The sequence below is a fragment of the Echinops telfairi genome, unplaced genomic scaffold (assembly GCF_000313985.2).
Source record: "Echinops telfairi isolate 266 unplaced genomic scaffold, ASM31398v2 ScPeMD7_3;HRSCAF=10, whole genome shotgun sequence".
NCBI lineage: Eukaryota > Metazoa > Chordata > Mammalia > Afrosoricida > Tenrecidae > Echinops > Echinops telfairi.
Genome location: NW_022103899.1, coordinates 40867788 through 40880402, shown reverse-complemented (window position 1 = coordinate 40880402; position 12615 = coordinate 40867788). Strand labels below are relative to the sequence as shown.

The following is a 12615-nucleotide window of genomic DNA, read 5'->3' as shown; positions in this document are numbered from 1 at the left end:
TGGCCACTGCCGGACCCGCGCGTTTTCGTCTTTGCTGCCGTCCGCCAGCTCTCCTGCTGGCCGAGGAAGCTTTCCCGCGAAGGCGGGGTGATGCCCAGGGTCCGGCGGCCGAACGTCCGCTCCGGGAACGAGTCTAGTCCCGCGCCCGCCATGGAGCCTTCCGGCGGCGGGGCTTGGGCCCATAGCCGCGCGGCGCTGGACCGGCTGGAGAAACTGCTGCGCTGTTCGCGTTGGTAATGTCGGCCCCCGAGGGCTTTTTAAATTTCGGCCTCCGCCTCCTCCTTTCCCTTCTTCCCCTTCTTCCCCCGCCGCCCACGGGCCTGCCCGCAGTTAGTCCCTGCTCAGGCTTTGGCGACCCTTAGCCCTTTCCCGGCCCATCAACAGTTCCTTCTTGCACCCAGCGCAGTTCAAAAGGCACTTCTCCAACTTCCCTCGGAAGCTCGATGGACTAGGAAGATCGGTGGGCGCAGGTTCAGGCCCCGCCTCCGGAGTTTGCACCGGTGGAGCTGGGGTGAAGTGCAGGCCCCGCGTAATCCGGATGAAGGTGCTGCCATGACTCAGGCACACGATATTACTATATAGTTTTCCTTAAATCTGGAGGAGGGCGGAGTTACCCAACTTTCTCCGAGCTGCTGGTGGGGTTGAACCACCGACCTTGTGGTTAGCAGCCCGGAGCTCTTCCAACAGACCGGGCCACCGGGGCACCTTGCGGTCCTGGCATTGAAGCGGCTGTCACTGCTGAGCTCTGAACCCTTCTACAGTTTGTAATCAGCGCTTACTTTGGTGCTGGAACCTTTCTGGGGGCGAATTTGGAAATGGCAGTGGGGTGGAACCCGCCATTCTTTTTCCCTTTCCCATTTCCTGCGTTGGTCCTTTCTACTGTGGAATATAGGTTCAGTGTGTGTCCCAGCCGACCCATGGTAACAGGGATTTGGTTGGCCAATGTACTATGCAGTTCTGACTGTTTAGGATGTCATGCTACATGCTTGGGACATGCTACACTTTGTTTTCAGCTTTTTATTATCCTCCAGTCTCTCTATATCCTGGATGTTTTTCACTCTACCTGAAGCTAACATTCTTGTGACTGACACCCCTTACATTTCCTTTCCTAGCCTTGCACCTCCCCTTCCCACTTTGAACAGCTTTTTGGGCCCAGCTCACTTTCCATTTCTTCTAAACTCATTTTTAGCACCTCCTGTGAGCTGTTCAGTGTTTTCACATAGCTCTTAGCTGTCATGGCTATAGCTTTCTCTCTTTTTAAAAAACTTTTGTTTGATTTTGACTTTTTTCCCCCTCTGATTTCTGACTTGTAGAACTTACTGTTAAGTTACTTAAGGGTAGCGGTTCTCAACCTATGGGTCTCCACCCCTTTGGAGGTCTAAGGACCCTTTGACAGGTGTGGCCCAATTCATAACAGTAGCAAAATTACAGTTATGAAATAGCAACAAAAATAATTTTATAGTTGGGGAGGTATCACAACATGAGGAACTGTATTAAAGGATCGCGGCATTAGGAAGGTTGAGAACCACTGTTTAAGGGCATCCTTTAACAGCATTTAAACATTTTTTTAATGAAAAGGACTTCCTATCACAGTTTTCCAGTAATTACACTGCTGTATTCAGTGATTCGATAGTAAACAAAATCCCATACCTCAAGAAACTTACATTCTGTGGGAGGGAGGAAACTAGATAAAAAGCTTGTAGTCGGCTCAGTGAATGGTTTGGGGAGAGTGGATGGGTGCAAGGTAGGAAAATGCTTGTGCAATGTAAGAAGTGCCATAGTAGCCACAGATCGAAGGTGCTAGGGTAGCATGAATAATTGAAGTCATTAAGCGTCAGGATTGTCTTTTTTCACCACACATACTCAATCTGTATGCTGAGCAAATGATCGGTTTTAGAAGGCGGTTTTAGAATTAGAGATGGGCTTCTCTGTATGCAGACAACACAGGCTTGTGTGCTAAAAGTTTCTTGAAGCACTTACTGAGGAAGAGCAAAGACTGCACCTATTCATGTAAAAAATCCCCACAACTGGGCTAATATGTCACAACAAAAATGAGAATATATTGAAGTTGCCAAGAATTTCTTTTCCTTGGATCCACAACCAGCAATAGCGGAAACAGTAGTCAGGAAATCAAGGAACTTAAATGTATAAGGATCTTTTTTAAAGTGTTAAAAAGCAGAGTTGCCTCTGACCCAAGCGATGATATTTTCAGTGGCCTTATATGCAGATGAAAGCTGAACAATGAATAAGAAACACCAGAGAAGAACTGATCATTGGAATGATACTGTTGGCAAAGAATAGTGATACTACGGGATGCCAGAAGAATGAACAAATCCGATGAGAAGCACATCTAGAATATGCTGTACAAGTGATGATCGGGAGGCTTCATCTCATGTACTTTGGATGACCTGTTAGGAGAGAGGCCCTCAAAAAACAAAACGAAAAACACTGTTCCTCCGAAACAATTTTTATGTTAACAAATTTAATAGAAAATTACAGTAATAAGATAGGATGCAGTATTAAAAAAGGAGGCCCTCATGCCTGGCAATGTAGAGGACTACTGGGGAAAAAGGGGAGATGAATTGATAGATTGGCTGCAACAATAGGTTGGAGCATAGATCATGAAGATGATGCTGGACCAGCGAGTGTCTCCTTTTGTACATTAGGTTGCTATGAATTTGAACTGATGGTACCCAAGAGCACCCATCGTTGGGTCTTCTTTGAAAGATTCTATTTCAAAATACTGAGTGATGCAAAAACTTCAAAAGAAGATGGAAAAAATACAAAGAGTCACGGTACCTAAAAGAACTAATTGACAGTCAATCATTTGAAGAGGTAGCATATGATCAAGAACACATAGTACTGAGGAAATCCAAGCTACACAGAAGGCATTAGTCAAAAACAAAACTCCAAGAATTGATGAAATATCAATGGAATGTTTCATCAAGCTGATGAAGCCTGGGAAGTACACACTTCTCTATGCCAAGAGATTTGGGGGATAGCTACTTGGCTGAACCACTGGAAGCTATCCATATTTTATCCATTCCAAAGAAAGGTGACCTAACAACGTGCAAATCATAGAACAACATCATTAATAACACATGCAAAATAAAAATTTGGCCGAAGATCATCCAAGTACTGACAGGAAGCTGCCAGATGTTCAAGCTGGGTTTAGAAGTGTGGAACAATGGTGTCATTGCTGAATGTGAGCTGGGTCTTGGCTGAAAGTCTTTGCTTTCCAGAAAGATACCAGAAAGATGTTTACTTGTGTTTTATTGATTATGCAAAGGTATTTGACTGTGGATCATAACAAACTGGATAACCTGTTCTGAGCACGCATTATTGTACTCTTATGGAACTTGTTGATGGATCAAGAGGGTTAGTTGGACAGAACAAGAGAATGCTACATGGTTTAACATCAGGAAAGGTGCTTGTATCCTCTCACCACATTTACTCACTGTGTACATGGAGCCAATCTGAGAAGCAGGGCTGTGTGAAAAGTGCACCATCAGGTTTGGTAGAAGGCTAATTGTCAGAGATGACACAACTCTGCTTGCCGAAAATGGGAGCTTGAAGCACTTGCTGATGAAGATCAAGAACTGCAGCCTTCAATATGGATTACAACTTAATGTGAAAAAGCAAAACCCTCACAACTGTACCAATAGGTGTAACATGATAAACAGAAAAAAGATTGACGTTGTCAAGGATTTGGCCTTGCTTGGATCCACTATCAGTGTTTGGTAAATCTGCTATAAAAGATCCATTTAAAGTGTCGATAAGCAAGGATGTTACTTTGAAGACTAAAGTGTGCCTGACTAAAGCTGTGGTAATTTTAATTTCATATACATGTGAAAATTAGCCATTGAATAAGGAAGGCTGAGTAGAATTAATGCATTTGCTTCCGGTGCTGGCAGAGAATGTAGGAAGTACCATGAACTGGCAAAAGAACCAACAGGTCTTTCTTGGAAGCAGGACAGCCAGAATGCTCCGTAGAAGCAAGGATCGCAAGACTTCGTTTCTGGTATTTTGAACGTGTTCTCAGAGGAGACCAGACCCTGGAGAATGACATCATGCTTGGTAAAGTAGTTTACACAGAAAAGAGGAAGGCCTTCAAGGAGATGGACTGACAACGCTGGCTGTCGCTGTGAGTGAGCCCACAGTCACTAATTAGGGCCGACCAATGTTGTACATAGATAGGGTCCTGTGCATTAGAAGGGAGTCCACAGCACCTTACAGCAGTGATGCAACAGCAGCAACATAGTAGGTCTGAAATATAAAAATAAACCAGTACCATGTTTACTCCATATCAAATATATATATGTTTACCAATTCTCAATTGGAGTAGATAATTAGGGCCATAGGACTGAAGGCTGGTCATCATAAGTAGGCTCAAACTTTTAAATACAGATCCTCTAATGGGCTGAAGAACAATACCACACTCCAGTGATTTTATTTATTTTGTCTCCTGAGGAGCTGCTGGTGGTTTCAAACTGCTGACCTTGCAGACTGCAGCCTACTACTGTGTAATTGCTATGCCTCTAGGGCTCCTTCTTAATACTGACTCTTAACTGACTCTTACCTATTTTGCACACTTTAAGACCTAACTGAAAGTTTTTCTTATAAAATCAGATAAGCTTTATTCTATAATCTGTTACATACTCTTTTTTTTTTTTTTTAAACAACCCTTTAAAAATGTAGAAACCATTCTGAATTGGAACGCCCCATTGAACAGGCTGCTGCTCGATTTTCCCAACTGGCTATAGTTGGTGGAGCTCTGTAACAAGTAGAATTCCTAAAGTTTAAAAATCCTTTCTCAATGAGAGTTTTCTATGATCACATGGGTGTTTGGAAAATGATAGCGCCTTCCTTTCATGGGGTCTCTCCAAGTTTTGCAAGTTCCTACAGTGTTGTAAATGGTTAACCGCTCCACCTGTGTGTTGAAATGTAGGCGGTTCAAACCCATCCAGAGTCCCTGGACAAGTGGTGGTCTGCCCCTGACAGGTCACAGCCTTGATGCCACGTGGACCAGCTCTGCTCTACACGCCTGGCGTCCCTTGAGTCACAATTAACTTGATGGCAGCAGAAAATAACAGAAGGAATAAAACTTGCTAGCTGCGGATCACCCATTGGAAAAAGATCCTACCTTCCACTTCTGCCTTGCAGAGTAGTGGCCTGGCATCCTGTGTGGAAGGAGCAACTCCGGATGACCTGCTTCTTTTTGCTGTGCACCATTCCATGTAGTGTTGTGTTGGGAAATTGTGTGTCATATGCCCTTTTTCAGAGTTTCTAAGTTCTACCCAGTGGGCCAGTGATGATCCTGATTACCCTTACATTCAGCTCACTGCTGTCTTCTCTGGTTTGTTCCCAGCTGTCACCTGTCTTATGTAACAGATTGGATTTGTTTTTCTAGCAAGCATTACTTGCTGGTGAGGGTGAATTGGCTACAACACAGGGCATCCTTTGTTGACCTTTAACGTAGTAAGCATAACTTCAAGGTTAAGCTGATGAAACTGATCAAGAGGCCAGATGTGATATTTGTCTTGGATCCAAGCCTCACAGCCACCTAGAAGCTGTTTAAAGATTTGGGAAAAAGACAGGAAGACCGTTTATCTCTGGCAGAGAAGGTAATGATGTGTTGCTAAAAGAAGTGGGAAATAACAGGCACTACAGTGTATATGCAACCAGGTTTCTTAAGACGCTCTCTTGTGAATTAAAGTAATTAGGATCCTGTTGCCATATTTTGGGGACATCTGTCTACAGTTGTAACTTGTAGTGCTAGTGACCTGTTAATACATGTCAGACTTGTTAAGAAGAGTTCTGGTAGCAGAGTGGTTAGGTGTTGGGCTGTGATCCAGAAGATCAGTTCGAAACCACCAGCTGCTCTGAGGGAGAAAGATGGGACTTTCTCCTCCCATAAAAAGTTACAGGGAAATTCACAGGGACAGTTCTCTGATGTCTTATGAAGTCCGGTCTTATGTGCATCAGCATTGACTGTATGTCAGTGAGTGAGACTTCATTGATGTTTGCATGCAGTTTGAGTAGCTGGTTGATTTATCTGTATTGCTTTCAAGTTAAAACTATTATTCTTTCTTTAAAATTGCCATTTTAATTTTTTTTAAGCTTTAGGTTGTCCCCCCTCCATTTATATCCTTTCAGTCACCCAGTTTTTTATGTCCACCGTACAGAAAAGGCAGGAAACAAGCAATCAGCGATGTGTAATTATATTTTTTCTCTTTCTATACTCTCATAGAACTCTTAATTGAAAAGAACTATAAAAAAAGATAGTGAAGTGCCATTTGTTTTGCGTTACAATTAACTAGTTACTCTTGTATAGGTAGTTTCAAGAGAGGGCCTAGGTAGTGGTGGTAAATATGAAGAAGCTTCAGTAAGTTAGTGGAAAAATTCTGTTTTTTTAACTCTTTATTTTTCCACGAACCTTTCAAGTCCCCCTCAAACCTGAGGCCGGACCTTTACCACTGGAAGCTCAGATGTCATGTCACTTTTACATCTCAGCCCAGTTACTGCAGGTATTTCCTCTGGGGACCCTTCTGTGGCCAGAGGTTCAGTCCGTTTCTCCAGTTAGCTGTCTCTTGATGAGTCGATAGAGTACGTTTTTTGAGTTCATGCTGCCAGATAGATCTTTTACAAATTCCTTATTTTGTCAGGAAATGTTTTGGTTCTTTGGTGGATGCCTGTCCCAGTGTCAAATACATGATATCTAGTATTTGTTAAATCAATGAATGAACTTCAGTTAACAGTTGAGGGCCATTTGTGAGTGAAGCAGGCTCTGGTTACAAATGGTCAGAAACGCTCAGTAGGTTCTTGGGGTTAATTGCCCGCAATCAATGAAGATTCAGAGCAGATGGAGAAGGCGCAGAGCTTTCCCTTGGATGTTCGGCTTAGAACCCCAACTTGGGCCATTTCTGTTAGAGGAGGCCTTACAGCTGGTGTACAGAGCTAGCGTATGAGGGCCAGAGAAACCTCCCAGGCACGCAAGTCCCCAACGGTTAATATTATGCCCCAAAGGAGCCCTGGTGGCATAGTTGCTACGCATTGGGCTGCTAACTGCAAGGGCAGCAGTTTGTATCCTGCAGCCAGGTGGTGGGGGGAGACAGATGAGGCCTTTTACTCCCATAAAGATTCACAGCCTTGGAAACCACAGGGGCAGTTCTGTTGTTTCCTATAGGATTGCTATGAGTTGGAATTGACTCAATGGCAGCAAGTTAGTTAGTAGTCAGTCACAACGGGAATGGTATTAGGGAGAGATCTGGGTGTAAAGCCTGGAGCTCAGATTATAGGGTATGGGTGTGGGGGAGATTTGAGTCATCTGCTCATAGATGATATTTGCAGGCATCCTTCTGGAGGAATTGAGTAGGAAAGAGAGAATAAACAATAATGCTTGGCCTTTTTGAGCTTTGGAACTCAATATTTTAGGTGAAAGAGGTGATATTTTAAAGGACAGAATATTAGCAGTCACACTGTTTTGCACTGAAGCAAGTGGAATTGAAGCAAAAGAAACGGAAGACAAAATAACCAAAACTCTTTGAGTTTGGGCTACATGATACTCTGTTGTGGGGGGAGGTCAGATGCTTACAACCTCCCTGAAGGCAATGCTGCCAGACTTCTGTCTGGCCCCACCCCACAGTGGGCCTGCTCCCTGCTGCTGGAGACAATGGATTACTTCTCCCTAAAGCTTGCAACCATTAGCTTGGTTCCGGTAGGTGGAGTTCACACCACTGATAATGGTTCCTATGGAGATCCAGAAAACAGGTCAAAGTTAAGCTGCCATCCTAAATCTAGGACCCGCCCATCTTGTCACACATATACATCCCCCATCCCTCCTTTGCCTATTGCTGTATATCCCTAGACCACCCCCTCTCAGAGCTCTCTCTCTCTCCTCTCTTCCTCCTCTCCTCTCCTGTCCTCCGTTTCCCTTTTCCTTTCCCCTTGTCTTCCTTCCCTTCCCCCTCTCTCCACGTGGACCACCATGCGGGGCTGAGGTGAGCAATGCTACCTTGTAATGTATCTGACTGCATTATTGTAATATCTCTTCTATCGCTCATGCTCTCTATGACTTTAATATAATATTTATATATCTCAACTGTACAATTGTGCTTAATGAGCCCATGGGTAGTGGTGGGGGTTTGGTCCCCACCTCCCCCCCGCCCCCCAATCCTTATACTACACTCTGAGGCTTATCTGTCTGATTTAGGAGATGTCTTTTACAATTAGTTTGTAATGTTGTGATTGTTGCTAGGTGCCATCGAGTTGGTTCCGACTCAGGGAACTGATGTGCAGCAGAATCACACAGCGCCACCCTCCCAATTGTATGTTTGGGCTCATCATTGGAGCCACTGTGCCAGCCATCCTGTCAAGGGTCTTCCTCCTTTCCACTGCTCCCCAACTTCACCGAGCCTGACGCCCTTCTTCAGGAGCTGATCACTCCTGACGTGTCCAAAGTACATGAGACGAAGGCACACCTTCCTTGTCGCCAATAGAGTTTTATTTGGAGTATCTGACTTAATCCTCACTACTTGCTTGACATTAAGCAAGTAGGCATGGTTTCTTATTCTTTGTCTTGTGTTTATATCTGACATATACAAATAACGGCATGAAATACGACATAGCGGTTTCATTATCAACGCTCTTCATTTGGTAATGGTTTTGTTAATTCCCCTAAAGAGAAGCACACACAATGCTTAATTGAATACTTAAAAATACTTGAGTACTCTTAAAATAGAACAGTGTCTAACACAGTCTAGTAGCTATTTTGTGCACTTTAATGGCAGTTGATATCTCATCAGAAACCAGGATGGCACAGTGGGTAGAGTACTTGCCTGCTAACTGATAGGTTGGTGGTTCAAAGAGATGTGGCACTCCGATTCTGTAAAAATTACACCATGGGAAGCCTCACGGCACTTTTGCTGTGTCTTATAAAGTAACATCAACTTGATTCCAACTCTTGTTTGTTCTTTCCTTAAACATCTCATGAAAGCTTAGGGAGCTGTTTCATTACAAAACAGATCTGCTTCAGTATTGTTAACTTAATTTGCTCTCCTTTTTGTGAAGAAAAGTTTGTATCTATAGGAACTTTAAAAAAAGTTCTCAATACTTAGTAGTTCTCTAAGTTATAAGCCTCTCTGGCTGTGGGGATCTTTCCAAGTCAACCACATGTGAAGTCATAGAATTATGACTGCAGATGGGACAAAAGTAAAGTAGTTGAAATTTCAAGGGACCTAAATCTTGTTACCATGCAAATGTCTTTTCTTATTCTTCTGGATTAAAAAAAAAATTCTAATATATATGTATATCATACTGTAAACAGGGTAAGAACGAAATTGAATTGTTAATACAAATGCATTTTTTTATGTAGTATTTCATTTGGCTCATTCACTGACGATTTTTTGAAATCCTGGTGTTCACCTAGCATCATACTATGTAGGCAATGGTGGATTGGGAAGCTCAGTAAAATTGAAAGTCAAGATCTGGTGGCTGTACATCTATGGGCTATGTAAAGTCAAGAAATATAGGGAGTCTGACAGTTACAATACAAACTATTTTTTTTTTTAGCATTCATCTCCAGAGTCCCAACTAGGTGACTCTTTTCTCCTCTGAAGCCTGAGCCGATTTTACTTGAGCCATATTGGTTTATAAACTACCAGGAAGTTGTGTCAGTCAGATTTGCATGTCTCCCTACGTCTAGGGCATGGAATGGATGTTGCAGAAGAGATAGCAGGAGCCTACAACCCAATCATTCTTACAACTCTTTGCTGAGTGACAGCTTCACTGTATAATCCTGAACAGCTCTGCTTAATGAGTTGTGTGTGGATAGTTGGGGAGGTGTCAGTGCCTCCGAGCTGGGAAGGAACGTGAGTAAAACCTTGGAGTTGGACGTCTGCTATTTGTGAAGTGTTACAGACACTGGCTTCAGCAGTTCACAGGCCGCATTATTATTATTATGATTATTTTTTTGCTGAGGAGTTGAGCCGGGAAAAAAGTTACATGGATTCTGTGGATTGTGAAGAATCTTTACTATTGAATTGAAAAAAGTGAGACTAATTTATGTATGTCTTAAGGTATTAACACATTGTATACTCATTAAATATTCACAAAAACAATATTGAAGACAACTGTGACAAGCCTAAGTCCTTTTTAAAAAAGAACTAGTTATAAATATATTGTATATACTTTAGGAAAGAGATGGTTTATGTTTATGTGAATATTATGTACCTGAGATCAGGGGACATTGCACATCAGAGTGATGTGTCATTGATTTATTTCCTCGTGTCTATGTTGGTAAGAATTTAGGGTGTCTGAAGTCATTTTCCGTGATGGGCAGCACTGGAGTGTGTGTCCTTGTCTGTGTGCCTTTTAGAAGTTCTCTTGAAAATTATACATGAATATAGTTACAAGATACAGTGAACAGAAATTGAAGTGAAAACTTCCTTTTGTTTTATTGCCTGTCAGTTCTAGATGTTAACACAGCCTTGTTCATATTGCTTGGTTCTAACATTTTCAAGGAATGTGTTTGTTTATCTTCAGATTCTTATGCTACCCCTCCATCCCCCACTCCCCCGCACTGTCTATTATTGCCTTCTTAGGTTTCTATTCTGAATGTGGAGTTTCTTTATGCGCTATCATGTATTAATTGTATGCTGTGGAAGATGATATCGAATCCTTAAGTAAGTTTGTGTTACTACTCCCAAGTCTTTCTCCTGTTCTCTAGTATCCCTTGCTGCCCTTGAGAAGTCCTATGTCATTCTGATTGCTTTTTAAAATTTTAATATGTGACATTTTAAATATAATTTTTAAATGGACATTTGTAGATGGTTGTTTGTATATCTTTGGGGGTTTGCTGTTCAACAATGATATCTTTTTAAAAGGATCTGTAAGATAAATTCCTGGCAGTAGACTGTTTTGAGTTAAAGTTGTATACATTTGACATTTTAATAGATAGTACCTAGATTTCATACAGATCCTTTTATTCCTGGGTAACTTGTCAGCTAAGATCTCATAGTTTTGCTTTGGCACAGGGGTGTCACCCTCTGAGCCATTTTTCTTGGACGTCTTTTGATAATGGCCCTCCCCACTCCCAGCTTTCCCTGTAGCACTCTGTTCTTCCCATGTGCTCACATCACTCTTCTCACTAATTGTTTTTTTTCATGTCTTTGCTCCTGTGTTAACAAAAAATCTTTTCTTGTTCACTAATTATTAGAATAATTAGTACAACTCACCAGTTGTTCACAGATACGTATTGCTAATTGCATTATAGTATCGTATTGTTATGGTAAGGGGTCAGACCCATAGATAACGGGTTCAGAGTCATCCATCGGAGGAAGGAAATTTAAAGCTAGAAACAGAATCAAGGCATTGAGTCAGGTCTTGTTAAAGGAAGTCAGAAAGCTTTAGGCTGCATCTGTGGAGGATTAATGTGCTTATTGTAAGATAGAAAAAGAGCAACCAATGAAGTACTGAAATAGGCAGGTATGGTAGTTATATAATATATTGTCAATTTGAGGCTTACAAGTGAAGGGGTGGGGTGAGTTTACCTGTCAATCAGGTAGTAGCTTAATGACCTCGTTTGGAAGCGCTTAGGAAATAGCTCTCTGGAGGCAAGATACACACTGACTCCCTGGGAGACATTGCAGCTGACATGACAGATGGAACTGCTCTAGTGCCCTGAGGTGGAGTAGACACATGGAGACCCCTGCTGGTGCTGAGTTGCTTACAAAACCACTGGATCCACAAGACTTCCCACCCACTGGCCTGTGATCTTCCTGCATTTGGCGTCATTGCATGTCTTTCATGAGTCGGAAGAGGACGTTGTAGATTGGAATTGGACATACGGGCTTGTGATCTGAACTGCGCTGGGGTGTTTTCTCAATAATCAATTGCTCTTGTATATAAAGCTCTTTCTTAGACACACATGAGTATGAATTTGTTTCTCTAGTCTACCCAGACTAACAAAGCAAGTACATGTCCTGTTGTAGAAAGGTAACAAAAAAGAGAAAGACCCTTGAAGAGATGGATTGACACAGTGGCTGCAACAATGGGTTCAAACATTGCAGTTGTGAGGACAGCACAGGACTGAGCGGTGTTTCCTTCTATTTGACATAGAATCAGCCATGACAGCTGCAGCATAGGAAAATGACTCAGTGAAGGGTAGGTTTCAGAAAAGGTCTATGTGGTTAGCGGTTAGTGTTATTTCATAGAGAAGTCAGAATGAGGACCAAAAATACTTTGGAGATCAGTTTTAGCAGAGAGGTGGGATTGAAGACTGGGAATGTGAGGGGACAGTTTGGTGGTAAAGAGCATGTATTTAAGAATCTTATTTGTGCTAGGAAGGGAAGACTTAGGGGTAGAAGGTAGAGTGGGCGAAAAGCTCAAGTGAAGTTGTTTTTTTATGGTTGAAGGAGAGATTACTTGTGCATGTTGGGATGCACATGAAAGACACACTGAATAGTTGTTACGTGAGGTGATTCAGATTCGTCACAGCTTTACATGTGTCAGAGTAGAAAACGCTCTAGAGTTTTCAGTGAGCTTCTTTGTGGCCTGGAACCTCCGTCTTTGAGTTAGCAGTCACACATGTTAACTGTGTGCATCACCACAGACTCT

The 12615-nt window shown here is 42.4% G+C and overlaps 1 protein-coding gene across 1 annotated transcript in view; it reads left to right on the top strand.

The window, feature by feature from the left end:
- Window positions 1–90: 90 nt before the first annotated feature.
- The window catches only part of BARD1 (BRCA1 associated RING domain 1), a 95246-nt gene continuing 82721 nt past the window's right edge, over window positions 91–12615 (top strand). Inside the window, exon 1 of the mRNA XM_004701590.2 lies at window positions 91–233. Coding sequence (XP_004701647.1) covers window positions 91–233 — 143 coding nt within the window. The remainder of the gene's footprint in view (window positions 234–12615) is intronic.